Here is a 25,420-nt window from a genome sequence, read left to right on the forward strand (position 1 = left end):
GCAAAAATAGTACAATATATGCAAATCAATAAACATGAACACAATTTCAATGGAATAAAGGACAGATGGACTTCCAAAATGATAGAGAAAATACATTCAATAAAATCTAACATCCCTTCTTGTAAAAACTCTGAACAAATTGGGCATACATATAAAGAACATGCCTCAACATAATAAAGGACATTTATAATAAGTCAACAGCTAATTATATCGAAAAGGAGATAAGCTAAAATCTTTCTAAGATCTGGAATAAGACAAAGATGATCACTTCCACCACTTTTATTCAACATAGTGCCAGAAGTTCTAGGCAGAACAATAAGGCAGGAGTAAGAAATAAGGGGCATCCAAATTGGAAAAGAAGAAGTCAAATCTTCACTGTTTGTGTATAGAAATACCTAGAACTCCACTACAAAATGATTAGAAGCAAGAAATGGATTCAGAAAAGTTACAGGATACAAAACCAACATACAAAAATTAGTAACATATGCCAATAGTGAAATATCTGAGGTAGAAATCAAGAATGCAATCCCATTTACAATAGCTGCAAAAAAAAATCCCTAGGAATAAATTTAACTAAAGAGGTAAAATATTTCTTCAATGAAAATTATAAGCATTGATTAAAAAAATTGAAGATATACAAAAAGGGGGAAAGACATCCCATGTTAATGGAAGATTTGATGTTGTTAATAGTCTATACTATCCAAAGCAATTTAGAGACTTGATGTATTTCCTATCAAAATACCAATGGCATTCTTTTTTAAAATTAATTAATTAATTTCTTCTATTTTGTTATACATGCCAGCAGAATGAATTTTAATTCATTGTACACAAATGGAGCACAACTTTTCATTTCTCTGGTTGTACACAAAGTAGACTCACACCATTCATGTCTTCATAAATGTACCTAGGGTAATTATGTCCATCTCATTCCACCATCTTTCCTATCCTCACACCTCCTCCCTCCCCTTTGCCCTATCCAAAGTTTCTCTATTCCTCCCATGCTGTCCCCAATCCCTAATAGGATCAGTGTCCAATTATCAGAGAAAACACTGGACTTTGGTTTTTGGAAATTGACTTATTTCACTTAGCATTATATTCTCCAACTCCATCCATTTATCTGTAAACGCCATGATTTATTCTCTTTTAATGCTGAGTAATATTCCATTGTGTACATATACCACAGTTTCTTTATCCATTTATCTATTGAAGGGCATCTAGGTGGGTTCCACAATTTAGCTATTGTGAATTGTGCTGCTATAAACATTGATGTGGCTGCATCACTGTAGTATGCTGTTTTTAAGTTCTTTGGGTATAAACTGAGGAGTGGGATAGCTGGGTCAATGGTGGTTCCATTCCAAATGTTCTAAGGAATCTCCATACTGCTTTCCAGATTGGCTGCACTAATTTGCAGTCCCCAGCAAAGTAAGAGTGTGCCTTTTTCCCCCACATCCTCGTCAACACTTATTGTTGTTTATATTCCTAGTAACTGCCATTCTAACTGGAGTGAGATGAAATCTTAGAGTAGTTTTGATTTGCATTTCTCTAATTGCTAGAGATGTTGAGCATTTTTTACATATTTGTTGATCAATTGTATATCTTCTTCTGAGAAGTGTTTGTTCAGTTCCTGAGCCCATTTTTTAATTGGGTTATTTGATTTTTTGGTGTTAAGTCCTTGAAATTTAACACTTTTGGTCCTTGAAACTCTAGCCAGAGCAAATAGACAGACAAAACTAATTAAAGGGATACAAATAGGAAAAGAAGAACTCAAACTATCACTATTTGCTAATGACATGATTCTATACTTAGAGGATCTGAAAAATTCCACCAGAAAACGTCTAGAATTAATAAATGAATTCAGCAAAGTAGCAGGATATGAAATCAACAGCCATAAATCAAATACATTTCGGTACATCAGTGACAAATCCTCTGAAAGAGAAATTAGAAAAACTACCTCATTCACAATAGCCTCAAAAATATATATATTTGGGGATAAACTTGACGAAAGAGGTGAAAGACCATCTCTAATGAAAACTACAGAATACTAAACAAAGAAATTAAAGAAGACCTTAGAAGATGGAAAGATTTCCTCTGTTCTTGGATAGGTAGAATTAATATTGTCAAAATGACCATACTCCCAAAAGCACTATACAGATGTAATGCAATTTAAATCAAAATCCCAATGACATTTCTAGAAATAGAAAAAGCAATCATGAAATTCTTTTGAAAAAATAAGAAACTCATAATAGCCAAAGCAATCCTTAGCAAGAAGAGTGAAGCAGATGGCATCACAATTCCATACCTTAAACTATACTATAGAGCAATAGTAACAAAAACAGCATGCTATTCACACCAAAATAGACTTGTAGAACATTGGTACAGAATAGAAGACACAGAGACAAACCTACATAAATACAGTTATCTCATACTAATCAAAGGTACCAAAAGCACATATTGGAGAAAAGATAGTCTCTTCAACAAATGGTGCTGGGAAAACTGGAAATCCATATACAGCAAAATGAAATTAAACCCTTATCTCTCATCATGCACAAAACTCAACTCAAAGTGGAACAAGGACCTAGGAATTAGTCCAGAGACACTATGTCTAATTGAAAAAAAAGTAGGCCCAAATCTTCATCATGTTGGATTAGGCCTCTATTTCTTTAACAAGACTCCTAAAACACAAGAAATAAAATCATGAATCAATAAATATGATGGATTCAAACTGAAAAGCTTCTTTTCAGCAAAATAAAACTAATGGCATTCTTTATGTAACTAGAAAAAATAATTCTAAAATTTACATGGAACCACAGAAAAAAACCCTAATAGCTGAAGTCATTTTTAGCAAAAAGAATGAAGCAGCTGACATTACACTACCTGAGTTCAAGTCTATTACAGATGTGTAGTAATCTAAACAGCACAGCATTGGCATAAAAACAGACACACAAACCAATGGAACTGAATAGAATGCCTAGAAGTAAATTCATGTATTTATAGCCAATGAATTTTTTACAAAAGTGCAAAGTCTTTTTTAATAAATGTTGTTGGGAGAATTGGGTATCCAATTTTATGCAGAAGAATGATGCAATCTCTATCTCTAATCAGTTACAAAGATCATCTCATGCTATATTAAAGATTTAAATATAAGACCTTCAATTATGAAACCACTAGAAGAAAGCAGAGGAAATGCTTTAGGACCTTGGACTGGGTAAGGATTTTTTGTCCTAGACCCTCAAAACACAGGAAATGAGAGCAAAAATAATCAAATGGGGTAACATAAAACTAAAAAGCTTCTGAACATCAAAGAAAACTCTCAACAGAGTGCAGATGCAACCTATATAATGGGGAAGATGTTTGCAATGTATACAGCTGACAAGGGGTTTATATCTAGAACATACAAGGAACTCCAAAAACTCAAGAGCAAAGATCAGATAACTCAATTTTAAAAATGGACAGTAGATCTAAATAGACATTCCTCAAAAGAAGACATACAAATGGCCAACAAGTGCATGAAAATGACTCAACATCACTAAGCACTGGAGAAATGCAAATTAAAACCACAGTGAGGTATGACTAATACCTCAACCAGTAAGAATGGCTAATATCAAGAAGACAAAAGGTTAACAAGTACTGGCAGGGATGTGGAAAAAGGGGAATTCTCGAACACTTTTGGTGGGAATGTAAATTAGCTATTATGGAAAACAGTATGGAGTTGCTTAAAAAATTTAAAATAGAATAATCATATGATCCAACAGTTACCCTTTGGGGGTATAATCCAAAAGAAATGAAATCAGTATGTCAAAGAAAAATCTGTACTTCCATGTTTGCTGCAGAACTATTTACAGTAGCAAAGAAATGTAAACAACCTAAGTTTCTGTCAGCTGATGAACAGATAAAACAAATGTGGTACACGCGCATGATAGAATACTATTCAGCCATAAAAAAAATGAAATTCTGACATTTTCAACAACATGGATTGAACTGGAGATCATTAAGATAAGTGACATAAAGCAAGCATAGAAAGACAAGTGTCACATATGTGGACTTGTCTTCATATGTGGAATCTAAAAAAATGTTGATTTCATAGAAGTTGAGAAGAGAATGATGTTTACCAGAGGCCAAGAATAGTAGGTAGGGCAGGGGGAGGGATTGTGAAGAGTTGATCAACATATCTAAGACTCAGATAGGACTCACTGGATTACTATTGCATGATATGGTGACTATAGGTGTAGTATACATTTCAAAAAGCTAGAAGAAAGGATTTTGAAAGTTTTCACTGCTAAGAAATGATAAATGTTTGAAGAAATAAATATGGTTAGCCTGATTTAAACATTATATGATGTATAATGTTTGATACTATACATAATATCTCATTAATATGTACATCTTTTATGTGTTTATGTATTAGTAATTTTTTTTTTAATTTGGAGGAGGATTTCTCATTTGGCCAATGATGGAACTGTTCTGGATCTTGATTGTGATGGGGGTTTATACGACTACACACATTTGTCAAAATTCACAGATGAATTTTATGTATGTAAACTTAAAAATTAAAAATATGAAAATGTTCCTAACATTTTACTTCAGACTTTATAGATAATTCAGTACAGCATGTTTGGAGCCTACAAGTAAGAAAAGAGTTAATGATTAGTAGTTTACTGGAATCATATTTCTAGTCAACCTTTGTTGCTGTCTTTGGGAGGCACATTTTTTTTTCGAGCATTAATCCAGGAAAAAATTGAAATTACTGCAGTGCCCATCAGTAGGGAATTGGTTAAGTGAATCACAGCATGTTTAATGAAATATATAGTCATTTAAAGTTTTTTTTTAAAGGGGGACAGAAAGGATAGTGCTATGGGGAGTGTTTGGATAGATTAATCAAGGCATGGGCAGATGAAGACATTCTGGGGAATTGGCAAAGATCCACTTCTTGATAAGGGTGGTGCTTATAAAAGGGTTCAGTAACATTAAGCTTTACATTTGTTTCATGTGTTTTTCTGCATCTATGGTATGTTTTACCACCAGAAAGTTTTTAAAAAGAAAAATTATAAAAAACTATTTAATTAGGACTGGGTTTATGGTAGAGCACTTGCCTAGCATGTGTGAGGCACTGGGTTTGATCCTCAGCACCACATAAAAATAAATAAGTAAAGTTATTATGTCCATCTTCTGCTAAAAATATTTTTTAAAAAACTTATTTATTTAAGTAAAATGTACATCTGTGACCCTACCACCCATCCAAAGAACTGGAACATTACTAATAAGACATATCTACCAGAGGTAATTGACACCTGCATATTGTGCTTTGTCTTATATGTATATGTATGTTTTAAGTAATATATTATTTATAAAAATGATATTGTGCTATATACCATATTTCTGGGCTTGACTTTTTTTTAGGCTCAACATTATGCAATTCACATAGATAGATGCAGTGGCATGTTTTGTAATTAATTTATTTGCTCACAGTATAATATTCTATTTTGTTCATAATCCATAATTTCTTTATCTATTTTCCAGAATGCCTGGGTTGTTTTTTTTATTTGAAATGATGAAATGCTGCTATAAGCATTATTTTTAAAATTTAAAAATAGAAATGTATGCAGAGAGTACTAAGGCATTATATTGACACAATTCAAATATGGTGTTTTTCCTTTTCAATGAAGAGTGCAGGTGGAAGGTTGCACAAGGAACAATGAAGCAATGGGGTCTTCAGTGTGGCCACCGAAGGTATGACTCTCCCAGGAGCAGGATGTGGTAGCCTGATTGCTCTCATATGCTTTTTTAAGGGTTTCTTTTATTTTCAAAATTATATTTTTACTATACAAATAATTCCTAAATTCAATTTTTTGTTTAAAAGTTTTAAAATGAGTAAACATGGTGGATAAAATTGTCCTTTCTACAGCATCCCAGATCTTTTTTCCCTTACCAGAAGTAAACACTCAGATTCTTTGATTTCTAGGTGTTTCAGTTTTCTTTCATCTTTGAAATGCAAACTCTTTAATTAGGGAGATGTGAAATGACAAGGTTTTAAACCAACTCCTGAGGAGAAGGCATTCTAAAAATAAGGCATTTAATGTTTGTCTGAACTGAAATTATCGGCAGTGTGGAAAGCAGAGTAAAATTCTGAGTTTGTGGAAAATCAAGGAAGTAATGATTTTAACTTCTTTTTGGTTAATTTTTCAACTATCATCCATATGTTTTATTTTTTGAAATGTTCAGAATGAACTTTCAATAGATATCTATATTCAGATCTATGTACAAAATCTATTCCCAAGTTGGAAGACTTATGAATTTGTCTTCCATATTTGCTTACTGCCATTGTTGTAGCCCAGTAAAGTAGAAAGGACAATAAATCTGTTGAAATCTTTCATGTACCACCAAACTATGTAATTTTAAGAAAATTAATAACTTTCTCAAGTCTGTTTCTCCACCTTCCCAATGGTTATTGTGAAGATGAAATGACATATAACATTGGTAAATTGCCTAGCATAGTGTCAGGTATTTAGTTCATGTCCTTAGTAAATATGATCTCTATTCCCTATGCCCTTTAGTATACCTAATGGAGAGCTAGTGCCTTCTCATTGCCTTGTGCTGTTTACCTTAAAAAGAAAAATTCTTTCTCTTCAGAAAGATCAATGATGGATTAAAAATGTCTATCTCTTTTTTTTTTCTAGGAGAAAAGACCAAAACAAAACAAAACAAAAACAAAAACACCATTGAGCATTTAAACTACAAACCCACAGAGGTTGCACAATCCCCAAGGTTTCACCTGAAGCACTCAGTCCTCTCAGGGGACAGGGAACTCTAGTTTCAGACCCTTCTTTTGAACTTTGGTCACACTAATTACTTTATGAAACTTGAAGCCCTTCTGTATAAAGCGGGTGCTTGCACCTTTTGCATGTCTCTAAAATCCCAGCCAAGTAGGATTCCTTGCAAAGGAAACAAGGTGCTTCTTTAGCGCGTACTGCTGGCACAGGGTAGGAGGAGGCAGAATATTTGAGTCTTCCTTTGAGGAGGGTGCCAAATCTATGTTTCCAGGACCAGAAAAGGCTGGGCAGCCCAAGTAAGGGAGTGGAACATAGCTGAGAAAAGAACCATCTGGGGCCACCTGGACTGGGAAAGAAAGCTCTTCAAAAGGTTATCAAGTGCCAAAGGGTTATTTGTCAACCAAGAGCAGAATGTTAGGTGATTTCCATGGGATTAGGGCTGCTACCACCAAGGACTTTATCCCCCTTTCCACCTCTTTCTTTCTCTCTTACCTCCTGTCATTTGACCAAAATGATTCACTCCTGGTCCTTACTGCACACTCTAAGGGTCTGAAGTCTGTTTGCCAGGAAAACAATCAGTTCGTAAATGGCTCCTTTCCACTTGCCCACATCCTTCAGTAGATGACCCATCTTCAAGTCTAAAGGCAGAACCTTCAGATACATTATTCACTGGGGCTTTAGGAAGACTCTGAGTTTTCAATTCAAGTAGTCCACATTAAGGTAAGAATGACCAAAGGCTGCTACTGTTGCATTTTAAAAGAGCAACTCACATGAAAGTATAATAATAGGTAGAATGTCTTCAAGAGACCCTGCTCTAATAAAGTCCTCTAGATGTTTTGGACCTTGTCTACTCACTCTCCCTGCCACAAGGGAAGGGGAAAGCCCCTTGGCATTTCACCTTTAAGAAACTTGTTGCTGATCTCTAGTATCAGTTCAGATGCATGTGGCCTGAGTAGTCATGCCTTCTTGTCATTACTCTTATTGGATAATGCGGATGGATGGATCAATATCCTCAGTCCCCATTTTTATAAGAAAGGGACATTAGAATACACAAGCCACCCTGACACGATTCTTTTGCTTGAAGCAGCCAGTAATCATACTTCCCCTCAAAGAAAGCCTTCAGCCTGAGGACCACAGGCTTGTTATTGGCCTGAGTGAGGGGCCACTACCTACTCCCCTCCAGGACCCCTCCCTCCCTTTGTCTTTTCTTACCTGCTGCCTGATGAAGCTGCGATCCTAGGTTCAACACTAGCAGGAGGAAGAACATGTTCTGTATTTGATCTGAAATAGACAATTGAAAGTTTCAGAGCCTAACACAGCCTTCCTGGGTCTCATGATTTGGTGATTTGCTTACTCCTGAGAATAGGGTAAAGACTCATAAATAAATATTTTGGGGGAAGGCATAAATGGCAGGGGAGCAGAACTGCAAAGAGAAGTTGTAGTTTGACTGTCTGGAGGATAGGGGATGTAGCGTAGAAGGAAGTGAGACAGTCTTTCTCAGTCCAAACGAGAAGCTATTCTTCCTATTCTAATGGCTTTTTCTGAAGATGAACCAGTTTTCATGAGTTGCCCACACTGGTGGTTATCTGCACCTCTTTGTGTCTGCCACAAAACTTTACATCATACTCCCCATCCCCCCAATAGCAGGCCCTCAAATACCAGATGTGTCTTGTCAAATGGATAATGCACACCACCTTCTCTAGCTGGATTGGAAATCAGGGAATTGGATATTTGAGAACAGGGTTTGGTAGAAACAGAGCTGTGTTCTCAGTAAATACTTGCTAGTTGGCTGAGTAGAATAGTAGAGCTGTCTTGAGTGCTGCAATCCATGTGCCCATCATGTGACTTATCTCTTACCAAGAGGTTTAAATGGAGAAGATGGAGAGTAGGTTCTGATGGGGGTTGCCCCACCTTGGTCCTGCTCTACCTCCTGTGCTTCTACCTTTGATCCCAGGCTTTTTCCATCCAAAGGATGGCCTTAGTTGAAGGGAAAAGAGACAGGGCACACACAGCTATTTTATCCTCAAAGGGACTTTACAACTTTTATTAGCAAAGGGACCATTTCTCAAGGAACATCTGTTGGAGCCATACATCTGAGGCAATAATGGCAGAGATACTCTGAGTGTAATGGAAAGTCAGTTGAACATTTGGACCAGCAGAATGACATGACCTCATTTACATTTCTAAAAGAGGGCTCAGCTTTGGCTAGGGAGGAGAGGCAGTTGGTAACATTAGAAGCAGGAAGATCAGTTAGGAATATCTTTGCAGAAATGATGATAGCTTGGATTAGGTGTTGGGGCTAGTGAAGGTGACAAGTAGTCTGTTGAGGCATTTATGCATTTTTCTTTGTCTTTTAAGTTTATTCTAAAAATTTCAACAGCTTTATGAAAGTATAGCTGACATACAAAAGAAAGCAATTTCTTAAAAAAGAGAAAGTAATCTCTGTGTGTGTATGTGTTTAAAACAGACTTTTAAAATTCTACAATACAATTCAGTGGTCTTTAATATATTCACAGAGTTGTGCAACCAATACCACTATCTACTTTTGGAACATTTCAATTACCCTAAAAGGAGCCATACTATTAAAAGAAACTCCCCATTTCCCTGTCCCTCTCTCCATAACCTCTAACTACCCCTAATCTGCTTCCTGTCTCTGTCAATTGCTTATACTGGTCATTTCATATAAATGGAATCATACAATGCATGGCTTTTTGTGACTGGCTTCCTTTACTGAACATAATGTTGTCAAACTTTATCTGTGTTGTAACACATCAATACTTCTTTATTTTTTTATGATTGAATAATATTAAATTGTATAATATAATACATTTTGTTTATCCATTCATCTGTTGATTGATACTCAAATTTTTCCACTTGTTGACTATTTTGAATAACTCTTCTATGAATATTCATGTACAAGTTTTGTGGAGATATATATGTATGTATGTGTATATATATATATATATATATATATATATATATATTCTCGTGGATATATATATATGTATATATATATACATATATATCTCCAAGAGAATATATATATATATGTGTGTGTGTGTGTGTGTGTTTGTGTGTGTGTATGTGTATGTCTAATAGTCATTTGAAATGCCTATTAGACTGGCAAGTGGAGGTGTTCAGGAGGCAGTTGGATAACAGGTCCAAATACATAGTGTGTGTGTGTGTGTGTGTGTGTGTCTATATATATATATATAAATAAATTGCTGGCTCAAATGGTAACTCTGCGTTTAAGTCTTTGAGGAACTGCCAAACTCTTTATCAAACATATGTTTGAAAATATATTCTCCCATTTTGTAGATTGTCTTCAAAGCTTTTTGATAGCATTCTTCAAAGCATAAATGTTTTAATTTAAAATTAACTTCAAAGAACATATAAATTTAATTTTGATGAAGTTCAGATGATCTACTTTTTTCTTTTATTGTTTGTGCTTTTGGTGTCATATCAAGGAAACTGTTGCCTGATCTGAGGTTACAAAGATTTACATCTATGTTTTCTCCTAAGAAATAAATATATTCTAGTTCTTATACTTAGGTTTCTGATTCATTTTGAATTAATTTTTGCATATGATATGAGGTAAGGCTCTAAACTCATTCTTTGGTACATAGACATCCAGTTGTTCCTGAATAATTTGTTGAAAAACTATACTTTCTCTATTGAGTTGGCTTGGCACCTTGCAAAAAATTGCTTGACCAGAGATGTGTGGGTTTATTTCTGGACCTCCAATTCCGTTTTCATCTCCATTTCTCCTATGGGAGTACCACACAGTAGTGAATACAATAGCTTTGCGGTAAGTTTTGAAAACAGGAAGTATGAGTCCTTCAACTTTGTTCTTCTTTTTCAAACTCCCCCCCACCCCCCACCCCCGCCCTGTCCCATTCTGGCTCCTTTGAATTTCCATATGAGTTAGAATGGGCTTGTTTATTTGTGGGGGAAAAAAAGTTGAAAATTTGGTAGGAATTGTATCAAATCTGTAGATCTGTCACAGGAGAAGAGATGTCTCTGGAGAAGGGTCCAAGGAGAGGGGAACTCAACTCAGGATAAGAAGGGTTCTTGGCATAAGTGGTGGGAAAGAATTTCAGCACGAGCCATACAAAGGCATACACAGAAATTTATTTAGGAAGAAGATACACATTCAAGAGAGAATGTAGACTGTCTCGAGAGCAAAATGGAGAGGCCTGAAGGAAAAGCAGGTTTAAGAGAGGAAACTACAAGTTATATTTCATGTTTGTATGATTTGAAATGCCTATTAGACTGGCAAGTAGAGGTGTTCAGGAGGCAGTTGGATAACAGGTCTAAAGCTTGAGAAAGAGATAACTTAAGAGTCATCAACACATAAGTGTTCTTTAGATCCATAAGCTGCATGACATTGCCTATGGAGAGACAGGGAAGTGAAAGTAGACAAAACTGACATGTGCGGCATTTCAACATTTATAGATCTTGGTGAAGAGAGGGCATCAGCAAAGAAGACTGAGAAGAAGGGTAACGGGGCAAATGATAGTATATATTAACCGTATCCTTCGATCTCTGTATTCTAATGCTTTGATTTCCTGGAGGCTTGCTGATCCTAAAGGGGTTGCCCTTCCCTAGGTTAGCCAGTTACAAGAAGTAGGAAACAATATGCACATGAACACACCTTTCAATTGCAAACCAACCAACCCAGAGTTCATACTCTCAACCACTTCCTTTATTGTGCCCTTCCACATTTACAGTTACCAATCACTTGCCCTAATCACCCCAACCCCAGAAAAGTAGAGAGAGCTCCTATGGTCCAGGGCCTACAGAAATCATTCATATTAGTCAACCATGAATCTGCTTTCCTTGTCTCACCTGCTCCTTCTTATGGAAACCACAGTAAAGGTGCCTGCCCATGTGTCCCACATACCTCCTTTGCCCCGTGACTGATCTTGGCGCTTCCCTATGTAGCCCCTGCACTGGCATCCTTTTTTCTTGGGATCTTGAGTATAACAAACTATCTTTCCAATGGCTGAGGGTTGGCCACATGGGACATAAATTCCTTAAGTAACAAAGTGCTTAAATTGTTTTTCAGGAAAGGCCTTCCGAATCCCCTCAAGGACAATGTGATCAGCTGTTCAAGAATGGACATGTGCAGAAGCAGCTAGCTCCTCTGGTCAATGACCTTTTGACGTCAAATGTTCCAAATTCCCTGCATAGCACATAACTCCCTCAGGAAAGAAAGATGTTCCTTCTGAGGCACAGTGACCATCTTTGCCTTGCAGAGGAATCTCAAACTCCCTCTTCTTGACAATCAATCAACAAGCAGTTTCTCCCTTCTCCCTCTCTGTAAATTTGCATTTACACAATTTACATCATTAAGGATGTAATTTGTGCATCAGGGAGACAGATTTGAGCCTTTCCCCCCTCTGCTCCTGACTTCCTTGCCAGGTGACCTTCCAAGAAAGTTATTTCTTTTTGCCATAATATCAGCTTTTATGTACACAGGCAATGAGACCTTGTTTGGTATCAATGACAGTTGCCTCCTGATCTGTTGGCCTCACCATATATAAATACTAATAAAACTTACATTTTAAAACACGGCACTACAAGGAAGGAGCGACTGATAGAGGTAAATGTTGCTGCAAGTTGGATTTAGTAGTATGGAAGTCATCCATGATCTTGACAAGTGCACATGAAAGTTCTAGTTACATTCAAGAGGTAAAGATGTAGAGATGATAGAATGTAGCCAACTCTTTAGAGAAGAGTGTTACAAAACCATGAAGAGAAATGAATCAGTAACTAGAGGGAAATGTGAGGTCCATAGTTGGTTGTACTCTTGGTTTTATTTTCAGAAATATGAGACAGGTAACAAATGGGAGCTTTCCACAGGGAAGTGCTCATGGCACACCTAGCTGAACTTGACAATAGTCTTCCTCATCAAGATGGAAGTATACCAGCTGGGCCCTCTGGTACATGCCCATAATACTAGTGACTTGGAAGGATGAGGTAGGAGGATTGAAAGTTCTAGGCCAGCCTGGGAAATTTTGTGAGACATTGTCTCAAAATAAAATAAAAAAGACTGTGGATGTAGCTCAGTGGTAGAGTGCCCCTGGATTCAATTCTTAGTACCCACCCCCGCTCCCCACACACTAAAGAAAATGTAATTTGAAAAGGTATCATCATAGGCACTTAGCAATTGTGAGCTGATTAGCACTTTTAAGCACTTTTGAGCAGCACTTACCAACTTCCTATTTTTAGAACATGAAAGAATGACATAACATAGTGCTAGTAACAGAAAGGACTCCTGGATGACCCATCTCTGGCTTTAACTTCTCCTTCTTCCTTGCCCATCCAACGGGACTTTCCTGACATACTGTGCCCTTGGCAAAACTGAGGGGCAGACATTGTTACAAAAGTACTTTCCAACCACAATTCTCCTGTATTAAACTTTCTTCTAAGAAAAAAATGTGCTCCGTGAAATGGTTAAGAGCTCAGTCTCTAAAATCAGACACATCTAGTTTCAAATTCTGGGCTTACAAATTATTAGCCTCTAACACCTTGGACAACTTGTGAAAACTTTGTTTTATTTTCCTGGAATACCAATAATAATAATAGCCACCTCAAGACAGAATCTTGAGGGTCATCTTCAACCTACTCATCTCTCATCTGCCAAATCCAGTCCATCCCTTAGTTCTGTTATTTCGGAGGCAGGAAGATAGATCTTCCATACATAGCCAGGATAAGGGTGTTGAAGAAGGACAGGGGACACCATGCCAACCTGAAAGAGACATTGGGTCTGAAGGACATCCTGTGACTTGCTCTCCATGCATTTAACCACAATATCTTCTTCTGACCTAGAATACCTGTTTCTATTCTTCACATCTTTAGTCACTGCATCCCTTCCTTAGTTACTCTTGCCCTTACCCCTAGCAACAGCCAACCACAAGCAGACCTCTACCTGAAATGCTTCCTCTAATAGATGTGTCAAAAACCACCAGGTGAGAACTGACCTCTTAATGATGTAAATAAAGGATTGAAATTATGCATTCCTGATTGGTTTATTAAGCCCAGACCTTGAAGAGCTTGATTGGTCCATGCTGATATCCCTCAACCCACCAATCACCTTTGCTGGGTCATCAGACATGCCTTTAAAAACCCCGAGACAACAGATACCTGTTGGCATCCCTCTTGGGGCCCCTCCCTTTTGGGAACTCTGCTTCTTTCTATTACTTTAATAAATCCTATTATTTTGCTCTCATCCTTGTGTCCCTGGATTTCATTCCTTGAATTTGTGAGACGAAGAACCCAACTGCTTAACTTCCGGTTACATTTCTACCTCTTTGATGCTGCTTAGATGACCTCTGTTTTCTGCACCCCATTACCATAACCTCCATTCATCTTCTTGTCATTTTTCGTTATCTCATTGCAGAGGCTCCTCACTACTGCTTTCCCTTCTTGTCTTGCTTCCCTCAGCTCTATTCTCCATTTACTGAAGTAGAGGCCAACACAATTGGAGTCATGCTCAACTCTTTTCTTCTTTCACCCTATATCTAATTCACTAACAAGTCCTGCGGACCCTTCCTTCGATTATATCCAGAACACGACCTCTTCTCACCGTCTTCTCTGCTTCCTTATCACTCAGTGCCATTATCATCTCTTATGGTGTTGCAACAGTCTGATAATTGGATGCTATGGTTCTAATCTCAGCTTTCTAAAGTTGATTTTTAACACAGCAGACAGAATGATTCTTCAAAAATATGAGTCAAATCGTGTGTGCTGATGGCTTAACATTTCACACAGAGGAAAGTCCAAAGTCCTTCCAATAGCCCAAGCAAGAAAGAGCTCTCTTTTGGGCTCCATCCTTTGGAAGCTTCCACTGTGGCCAATCCTCTCCCTGCAGTGTAAGGTGTTTGAAGAACCAAGAGGGCTCCTCTGGAAGCTTTTACCTTCCCACCCCATCTCTCACAATCGGGGTCTTTGGGACTTGGAATTCCCTGTCTGAATGGCTCTAAGCTTGCTCCCAGGCCTGTGTGTCTTCCTTCCAAGGTCCAGCTCCCAAGGACAGATCTGGCAGTGTGCCAGGTTCCACAATCTGGACACCTTTATTGCTCTTTCTGGTAATATTGTATTTTGCAAAATTGTAACAGCAACTCTACCCTCACTTCAGCATTTTTAACTTTCCTTACCCATCTCTTAATTCCCCAAAGCTTTCATTATCATCTAATATATCATATAATTTACATCTTTATGATATTGTCGCCTATCATACTTCATATGAATGTAAGTACAAAGAGGATAGTGATCTTTGCTTTGCTCATTGTTATGTATTCATCTCCTAGAACAGTAAGTAAGTAGGCCCTCAGCATTTGTTGAATGAATTACCCCTTTATACAGTAGGCAAAATAATGTCCAGAATAATCAAATCCAACGGTGTAATTTCTGCTTGAAGGACTTTAACAGCTCTCATTATTTAAAAAGTCAAGTCTTCCTTAGTATGGCCTGCAAAACCTTCCCTAATCTGGCCTTCTTGCTTCAAGCACATGGAAATATAAGCATTTTCTGAGAATAGGACCTCATGGCTGCTTTGAAAATTCTAATCTCATTTTACTTTTACTAATTTATTTTTCCTGTACCTCAGTTTTATCATAAACTTTAAAAAAATTTGTAGTGCATATTATACTTTTTGTTAAGGGGACTTACATCTTTCTACTTCCAACTACCTTAGAGGATCCCCTCCTCCTCAAATGTATCCTATTTCCTTCTAGTGTTAGTACCTTACTCTTTGCTGGTATAAGTTGCTATAGTTCTGTTTTCCTTGCTAAAACAAGAGCTCCTAATACTGAATTAGGTTCTCATAACTTTGTTGAATGAACAAAGAAATGAATGGTTGCATGTGAAGGATATAGAAAACAACAACTCCCCAGGGGAAAAGGGGAACCACTATCCCTAGGGAGAAAGGAGGACAATGGGTCCAAGGGAGAGAAGCAAAACAATATGCTTTGCACTTTTACCATTTCCCAGCAACAATGGGCTTTGAACTTTCACAACTGCTTCCCCTAACTTGGGCTTTGAACTTGCACAACTGTGACCCCTGCTTATCCAACTGATGCATTTTGCTATGATTCAAGTCCACTTAAACCTTATAAAAATCAGACCCCTCTTGTAACCAGTTGCCATTTTCTCTCCTGAAAATGTGCCCTCTGATGCTTAACTTCACCACTTAATAAAAGTCATCACTGATCTGTTAAAATCTGGTTATTTTTGCTTTCAACAAGCATGACAACTTAGCATCATACTCAGGAGTTTGAGACTCACTTTTGGTTGGCTCCTTCCTCTTTAAGAGAAACCTTAATTTATTTACTTATTTTGGAAAAATCTTTCCATCAACTAGTGCCACTTGCAATGGAATGGGCCACTAATGGGATGGGAGATCACCATCCCTGGACTTTTAAAGAAAAGGGTCCATGTTGAAACAAGGGTTTCAAACTTAAGAAAACAGTCAATGTTGAATTTTAGGGATGGTGATCCTCTTTCAACAGGAAGATAACTTGCAACATTGTCACCCAGAGAAATTGTCACCAGTCCTAGGCCAGAGGCCTGACTCTGGGGATTCTAACAAATCAGGTCTGGCCACTTGTCCCCAAAACTGAATAGAAAAGGTAATGGTGAAAAGAAGGGAAGAAACTTTGATTAATATGTTCATATTGGGAAGGCAAAGCAAGGTCCGGCACCTTAGCCCTGTCTTCAGGGTGCTGACAGGAGCTTTAAGTATAAGCAGAGGAAGAATTGGGGCAGGGAACAAGAGATATGCATAATTAAGAACCCTTGGTAAAACTGTGGTCTGGTGGATAATTATTTCAGTTTTGGTTCTGTTAGGTGGCTTTGGAAAAGTTTTTTTTTCTTTGTTTTTTAATTTATGAAATGGATTTATTGTTTGACTCCTTTTCTCTTCTTTTAAAAGAATTTTTAAGTTCTTTCTAGGTAGTTATACATGATGGTAGAATGCATTTTGACACATTGCACACAGATGGAGTATAAATTCTCATTCCTCTGGCTGAACAGGGTGCAGAGTCACATCAGTAGTGTAGTTATAAATGTATGTAGGGTAATAAAGCCCACTTCATTCCATCATCCTTCCCACCTCTAAACCCCCTCCGCTCCCCTCACTCCCCTCTGCCCAATCCAAAGTTCTTTCATTATTTCCTACTGCCCCCCACCCGCCATTATGGATCAGTATTCACTTATCAGAGAAAACATTTGGCCTTTGGTTTTTTTGGGTATGGCTTATTTCACTTAGCATGATATTCTCCAGCTCCACCCATTTACCTGCAAATGCCATAATTTCATTCTTAATTAAGGCTGAGTATTCCATTGTGTATATATGCCACATTTTCTTTATCTATTCATCTGTTCAAGGGTACCTAGATTGGTTCCATTGTTTACTTATTGTGAATTGAGCTGCTATAAACATTAATGTAGCTGTGCCACTATAGTATACTGATTTTAAGTCCTTTGGGTGGGATACTTGGGTTAAATGGTTGTTCCAGTCCAAGTTTTTTTTAGAAATCTCCATACTGCTTTCCATAGTGGTTGCACCAATTTGCAGTCCCACCAGCAATGTATGAGTGTACCTTTTTCCCCACACCCTTGCCAACATTTATTGTTGCTTGTATTCTTGATAATTGCCATTCTGACTGGAGTGAGATGAAATCTTAGTTTTTCTCTAATTGCTAGAGATGTTGAACATTTTTTCATATGTTTGTTGATCAATTGTATTTTTTCTTCTGTGAAGTCTCTGTTCATTTCCTTAGCCCAATTTATTGATTGGGTTATTGTGGAGTTTTTTTTTTGTTTGTTTTTTTGGTATTGTTTTTTGAGTTCTTTATATATCCTGGAGATTAATGCTCTATCTGAGGTGTGTGTGGTAAAGATTTTCTCCCATTCTGTAGGCTCTCTCTTCACATTATTTATTGTTTTCTTTGCTGACAAGAAGCTTTTTACTTTGAATACATCCCATTTATTATTTCTTGAGTTTACTTCTTGCACTTTAGGAGTCTTGTTAAGGAAGTCAGTTCCTAAGCTAACATGATAAAGATTTGGGCCTACTTTTTCTTCTATTAGGTACAGGGTCTCTGTTCTAGTGCCAAAGTATTTGATCCACTTTGAATTGATTTTTGTGCAATGTGAGAGATAGAGGTTTAATTTCATTTTGCTAAATATGGATTTCCAGTTTTCCCAGCACCATTTGTTAAACAGGTTATCTTTTCTCCAATGTATGTTTTTGGCACCTTTGTCTAGCACAAGGTAACCATATTTATGTGGGTTTGTCTCTGTGTCTTTTATTCTGTATCATTTGTCTACATGTCTGTTTTAGTGTCAATACCATTCCATTTTTGTTACTATTGCTGTGTAGTATAGTTTAAGGTCTGGTATTGTGATGCCATCTGCCTCACTCTTCTTGCTAAGGATTGCTTTGGATATTCTGGGTCTCTTATTTTTCCAAATGAATTACATGATTGCTTTTACTAGTTCTGTGAAGAATGTCATGGGGATTTCAACAGGAATTGCATTAAATTTTTATAATGCTTTTGATAGTATGGTCATTTTGACAATATTAATTCTGCCTAACCAAGAGCATGGGAGATCTTTCCATCTTCTATGGTCTTCTTCAATTTCTTTCTTTAGTGTTATGTAGTTTTCATTGTAGAGGTCTTTCACCTCTTTTGTTGATTGATTCCCTGGTATTTTATTTTATTTTTTAAGGCTATTGTGAATGGGGTAGTTTTCCTAATTTCTCTTGCAGTGGATTCATCATTGATGTATAGAAATACATTTGATTTATAGGTATTGATTTTATATCCTGTTACCTTGCTGAACTTATTAAAGTATGTATTCTCAGCCGAGTTCTACAAAGGCTTCAAAGAAGAATTAACACCAATACTCCTTAAATTATTCCATGAAATAGGAAAGGGGGAACCATGCCAAACTCATTCTATGGGGTTAGTATCACCCTGATACCAAAATCAGACAAAGATGCATCAAGAAAAGAAAACTTCAGAATAATATCCCTGATGAACATAGATGCAAAAAATCTCAACAAAATTCTGTCAAATCGCATACAAAAACATGTTAAAGAGATAGTGCACCATGATCAAGTGGGGTTCATTCCAGGGATGCAAGATTGGTTTAATATACGAAAATCAATAAACATAATTCATCACATTAATAGACTTAAAGTCAAGAGTCATATGACCATCTCAATAGATGCAGAGAAAGCATTTGACAAAATACAACACCTCTTCATGTTCAAAACACTAGAAAAACTAGGAATAACAAGAACATACCTGAACATTGTAAAAGCTATCTATGCTAAGTCCAAGGCCAACATCATTGTAAATAGAGAAAAATTGGGAGCATTCTTTCTAAAAACTGGAACAAGTCAGGGATGCCCTCTTTCACCACTTCTATTCAACATAGTCCTTGAAACTCTAGTCAGAGCAATTAGACAGACAAAAGAAATTAAAGAGATACAAATAGAAAAAGAAGAACTATCACTATTTGCTGATGACATGGAAAAGTTCTTGTCTCTTAAGGAGGCAATTTGCACTTGCTACTCAGGATGATCTATGAGACCTGTGATTCTGAAAGGGGCAATTGAATTCCTATGAATTGACTGCTCCTGCTTGAGGGGGAAGTTCATCATGAGGATTTTCTAGAAGGTGTCAGACAACCACTGAAGACTCAAGGTAGCACTCCAGGGGTCTGATGTAAAAGCTGACAGTAGAATATTCCTGAAAATCTTGTCTCAGTCTTGAAGGAAGATAGACAAAGTAAATTTAGGGCTAATAAACCTTGTACTAACAGTTTAGGTGAACACTCCTTAAATGATCAACATGCCTACATGCAGAGCTAAGCAGGTCACAAAGTTTAAGGTCATAAAGGAGAAATACAAAATGAAGGCAGAGAGTTCAAGCTTTATCCTGTTTTCAGTAATTCATTGGGCAGCTGCAGGCCTAAATAAAGAGACACTGTTTTTGCAAAGTCAGCCTCTCTAATCCCTGTTACAGAATGTTTCCTCAGGTTTCTCAAGCCCCCTACCAAACTCTCTTAAAACCCTGGCCAATCTGGATAAAATCTGGATAAAACCTTATCTCATCTAGATAAAATCTTTCCAGATTGGCCAGGGTTTCCAGTTTCCTTATGGGAGCCATGATTTCTGAAAGAGTAGTTTTTTAGAGCCTTTAAAGTTAGGGAAGCAAAAATAAAATTAAAAAGTTATGGAAGCATGAACTCTTTAATACCTAGGCAGGCAATGCCTGAAAGAGTTTCTTTAGAGAACTTATCGGATACATGGTCAAAATTGATGACTTCGTCACATAATTTGCAGAGCATGCACTCCTTCAGCTGCATGAGCACTGTGATGGTACTTCTCCAGGAGACAAAACAAACAAACTCAAACAACCACTCCACCTCCTAGGTCTTCCATTCTAAAATTCCCTTGTGTTTTATAAATAAGTCTCTTACTGTCCCTTCCTGTTTGGCTGTCCATTTTCATCTTAACTGTATGGGGGTGGGGGTAGAGACTGTAAATCAAAAAGTTGTCCAACATCTCTGTCTCTCAGCTAAACCATAGATATGGAACAGAAATTCTTGTGGATCCTTGGACAATACTTGATAAACAGCAAAGCATTCTTCACATTCATTGTTATTATTAATTATAAAGGAGGGTGACCAGTGATCTTCTATCTAAAAATTACACTAATCCTATACGACCACTGTTTTTCACTGGCCACATTAAGATCTTACCTAAGGAAAAAGACTACTTGGTTTTAAGACTCACAAGGCCCCACCTCCTTCATTAAACCTACTCTGATTCTCCTAAGCAAATATTTGCTAAACCATTGTACTTCCAGGGCATTTTTTTTAATCTACTTTATATTTATTGGTTTATATTCAACTTTCTCCCTAGTAGAATTTTAGCTGTTATTTTGCCTATTTCTATCCAAGAAATACTAATATCACTTTATTTAATTGCATTGGGAATTTTTATCTTTCCAGAGAATTCCAGAAAACTTTGGTACATTCTGATAAGAGGTTTGTAAACAGAACCTGAGAAAAACTTTTTCAAGCCCAATTTGCAAAGTATCAAAATCATAGTAGGTGCTGGCAGTTTCACTTCTTGCTTTCGGTAGGCCTTGCTTTGTGTTCTCTCTACTGTCTGCTGAAATCTATTTCCAGTGAAATTTGTTGTGCTGCAGTAGAAAGTGTGAATTCTTTATTTTCTTCTTCGTTTCTTCTTATCAAGAATCTCAAGAATCTCAAGAATCCTAGCAAAGCATTCCTTTGATTAATGATAGCCAGCATAAAGGATCGTATTTCACTTGGCCTTAGTCAACAGGAGAAGTGATCAGATCATGTTTGCTTAATGCTTCATTCTTTACTGAATATTGCCAGGCTTATCTCATTTGGCTCCTCCCTCCCCATAAGTGTCCAGTACAGCCTTGGGTATTAATGGAGATTTATGTAAATACACACCAAACTGAACTGACCACTGTTTTTGAAGTCAAGTGTTTAAGGCATAAATTGCACAGCATGTTTTAAAATAATTTGATCTTGAATGCCTTTAGGCAAGTAATGCAGAATCGATCCCAGATTCTACCACTCCTCATTGTATTATACCTAGCTCTATTCAAATATTTTTTGTTACCTGCCAGTCCCTATAAGCATTTAAGTTTTTAGGAGTTCTTTGTTAGATCCTGTGCTCTCCTCTCATAGATGTATGTGTAATTATTTGATCTTTAAACCACCTGTGGAATAGATAGACTACCTTTCGTGGTACACTTTTACGTTCAAATTGCATCTTAATTTTTTAGTCAATAAACACTGAGCTTCCAGTTTTTGCAAGCCTTAATATTAGATTGTGGAGAATTTACAGAGAGTTTCATCTAAGAAAGAGTCCCTGCCCTAGAAGATATCATAACAGTTAGAAGGTTAAACCTTGCAAACATGAAGAATACAATTCTTACTAGAACTGGTGTAAAAAGAGTGATAGAAGTACAAAAATCCTGGAAGCTGTCTAGAGGAAGAGAGACTTCCCAGAGGGGTGGAATTTGAACTGGCCCTGGAAACACTTGTGAGATTTGGAGTTAAAGTTACTTCAGTGGTCACTGCAGATGCAAATGCACAGGTGAGTTGAGGGGACAATGAAATTTAGGTCGAGATGAGAATGTCAAGGGATTAATGCCAGGCACAACCTCCAATGGAGAGAGAGTGACAGTCACTCAAAAATGGAGTTACAATACCAAAGAAGTGTTTGGAAAAGATTAAATCTGATTATTTTTTTTTTCCAAAATAAAAAGGAGCAAACCTTTAAGATTTTGGGGGGTGGGGATGGAACTGAAACCATGCACTCAATTAGGAGGTCACTGTATTCATCCACATGTTTGATAACCAAGCCCTGACACTGAGTCAGAAAAGCAAAGCAAAGGAAAGGAAAGAAAAATGTATTATAAGACAACAGGCAGGACAACTGGCAACTTATCAGTCATATGAGAGAGACTGTGATTTTCATAAGAATGGGAAGTTTTACTCCATGTATGTATGATATGTCAAAATACATTCTACTGTCATGTATGACTAAAAAGAACAAATACAAAATATGAAAAAAACAAAAAAACAAAAAACAGAGACTGGTTTTAAGGTAAGACTATGGAGACAATATTGGAGCCTTGGAAGGTAGGGGAAAGAAATATAAAATGAGGAGTTGGTTTTAGAAAGAAGGCAATGAGTTGGATGTGAGTCATGGATAATGCAAAGCATTCAAATAAAATGTAGGTCTAGATTCTGGGAGATAATTTAGGAGATGAGATTGCAATTGCCTTATTACAAAGTAATCCTAGCATGGTACAATCAAGGCACATGGTATATTTTGACATTGGCATGTGGAATAAAAATGACACAACATCTATGGGTCAGTGTTTAATGCATTGTAAAACATGACCTATAATACTATCTCTGAGGACATTTCCACCATCTCCTTTTAACATCAACATCAAACATTGAATATTTTTATGTTGATGTGTATATTAAACAAACATTTTATTTTGGTAATTCGCCTGCTGTTAGACCAAATAAATTATTGCAGCAATTCAACAAGTTCCCAATGACTATGTATTGCTATGGGCCAGGTAGTTGGGACTCAGAAAATCTTAAAAGTGTGGTCCTTGTCTTTGAGGAGCTCCAGTTCATTGGAACTTGGGGAGAAGACATCTGGAAGCAGCAGGCCAGGAAGAGCCTGCTGATGTGTGGGAAGCCAAGTAAGGAAGGCACGCAGACCAGATTCCTGTGGCCAGAGTGGCCAGAGCAATGTTGTTCATCCATTTGTGGGATTACACGTTGTAAGAGAACTTGGAGGACATACAGGTCAATCAGTATTTGACTTCTGATGAAACAGAGAGCTCTGAACTTCTTCATGCTGAGAATATGTACTGTCCCCTGGCCCTCCTGGGCACCAGTGACATGTTCTCTGCCTGGCACAGCACAGCTAGATCCACATACTTACTTCACCTGGCTTTTGTTTCTATAAATTGTAACTGCTTCTGTAGGACCAGAAAAGAAGGAATCTAGGTATTTCTCTCCAGTTTGATTAAGTTGCATAAAATTTGCTTTTTCTTTTTATGTTATTTGCTTACTTCTTATGAGGTGGCTAAATCCAGCCAACCAAGATCTAGATAGGTTCCCTTAACTTAGATGCCAGTAACACTGATAAAACTATCTGATTATGGCTCACACTGAATGATTTTACTCTGCATTTTGGCAATTTGTGCCTGTGATTCCCTTCCACAGAGCCATAGAATTTCAGGGCTAGACGTACTGATTAGTAAGTAATCAAGTTTCACTTCTCCACCTCCACCCCCTCCCATGTGAATTTATTATTTCACTCTTCTACTATGTAAATCCAGATTAACAAGAGTTAAAATTATCTTTAATTTTTATATGAAAAAAATAAGTCTTTAAGTTGGCCCCAAATCATGCTTTTGTTATATAGTAGTTACCTCTATAAGTTAGTGAAATAATAGTTTCTATGTTTTGTTTTGTTTCCTAACAGCTTACTCTTAGAGCATTGCTTATAAACACAGGCCAGCCTAGAGAATGGCCTGTCTGCCAAAAGGATCATCACAAACAGATGTCAGTTGTAGAAAAACATTTTTAAATTCTTAACCATTAACCCTTCAAAACCTCTAATTTGAGAGATATATCAGGAATAAATTTTTCTAGAGTGCACATTTTCGGTATAGAAAATATTGTACCTCAAAAAAACTGTTCAACAAGAATAATAAGCATTGGGGCAAGTGAGAGAAATCCTACTATTTGGGGAACAGAAGGAAATTTGCTTGTTTATACCCCTGAGCATAATTTCTGAGGCAGAATTCCTCCTGCCTCTAACAATGGAGAGCAAAGATATGCCCACACCTCCTCCGCCACAGCAGCCTCACTATAGTCTACAACACAAACTCAGAAAGTACAAGAAAACCTCAACCCACTCAGTACTCACATAGACACTGTGTACAGCTCCTCAGGAAAAGACACAAAAGAAAAGCAACATACAGTTGCTATCGGCATCAGATTTCTATTAAAGAAACCAACAAGCAGAGTAGACAAAACCAAAACCAAAGCAATCAGCAAGAAGTAGCATCAGCCCAGGATCCTCTTTTGCTGGGATATAGGAAGTGTAATAAAGATCTGTAAAAATTTGGGGTTAACATAGTAAGCAAGAAAAGATGCAATCAATCACGTCAGCCCTGCTCTGCTTTCCTGTAATATGAGGGTAATTAAAACCAGAACAGGTTCTGGGGAACTAACTGATGGGAGCCCAGACTAGGGACAAGGTTAGTTTTGCTTTCAGTATTGCTTCTCTGCAAGCAGATGGCCTTGAGCTGTGTCCCTGATGAAACTGGTATATCAGTTTCTCCACCAGGAATAGGGGAAAGGGAGGGGAAAAAGAACACCAGCAGGTCCCAACCATGTGCCAGGAACTTTGTATTGTTGTTTTTATCCATTTCCTAGGGATACTATAATAAATTATCACAAACTGGGTAGCTTAAAACATCACATGCTTATTTTCTCACAGTTCTGGAAGCTGGAGTCTGAGGTCTAGGTGTCACATGCTCCTTCTGAAGGATCTAGGTAAGAAGGCTTCCCTGCCTCTTCCTGGCTTCCTCTCTAAGTGGTGCTTGGCAGTCTTCACTTGGCAGTCCTTGGCGTCCCTTACTTCATAGGGGCATCACTCCAATCTCTGCCTCTCTCTTCACATAGCCTCTTCCCTGTGTATCTCTGTATGTCCTCTCCTCTTCTTACAAGGACACCAGCCATTGGATAATTGCCCACCCTAATCCAGTATGAGTTTACCTAAACTGATTATATTTGCAAACCCTCTATTTTCCTTCTGAAAAAGTAACGCTTTTTTTCCCTCCTCTTTGTTCTGTATCCTCTTTTCACTCCATCCCTTGTGCAAGAAAAATGGTTTAAATGTTTCCTTAGCTTGTATTACTCAGTAATATAACTATACTCTTCATTGCTGCAATGACTGTAAATGGGAATGGCTGCCTTAACCACAAGAAAGGGGTCCCTGTTCTGGGAAGCTGTCCTTCCTTTGGGGACTCCACCCAGGGCTTATG

The 25,420-nt window shown here is 37.3% G+C and overlaps 1 protein-coding gene across 2 annotated transcripts in view; it reads right to left on the reverse strand.

Annotated features, from left to right (window-relative positions):
• Pdcd1lg2 (programmed cell death 1 ligand 2) overlaps positions 1 to 24,575 on the reverse strand; it is a 62,837-nt gene extending 38,262 nt beyond the window's left edge. The window contains exons 1-2 of one of the 2 annotated variants that reach the window (XM_015492863.2): positions 24,298 to 24,575; positions 7,980 to 8,048 (exon numbers count right to left, since the gene is read on the reverse strand). In XM_015492863.2, the coding sequence (XP_015348349.1) occupies positions 7,980 to 8,034 (55 nt within the window). In that variant the 5' untranslated portion in view covers positions 8,035 to 8,048; positions 24,298 to 24,575. The remainder of the gene's footprint in view (positions 1 to 7,979; positions 8,049 to 24,297) is intronic. The other variant, XM_015492862.2, reaches the window with a different exon arrangement.
• Between the last annotated feature and the right edge of the window lie 845 nt (positions 24,576 to 25,420).

The sequence above is a fragment of the Marmota marmota genome, unplaced genomic scaffold (assembly GCF_001458135.2).
Source record: "Marmota marmota marmota unplaced genomic scaffold, marMar, whole genome shotgun sequence".
NCBI classification, from domain to species: Eukaryota; Metazoa; Chordata; class Mammalia; order Rodentia; family Sciuridae; genus Marmota; species Marmota marmota.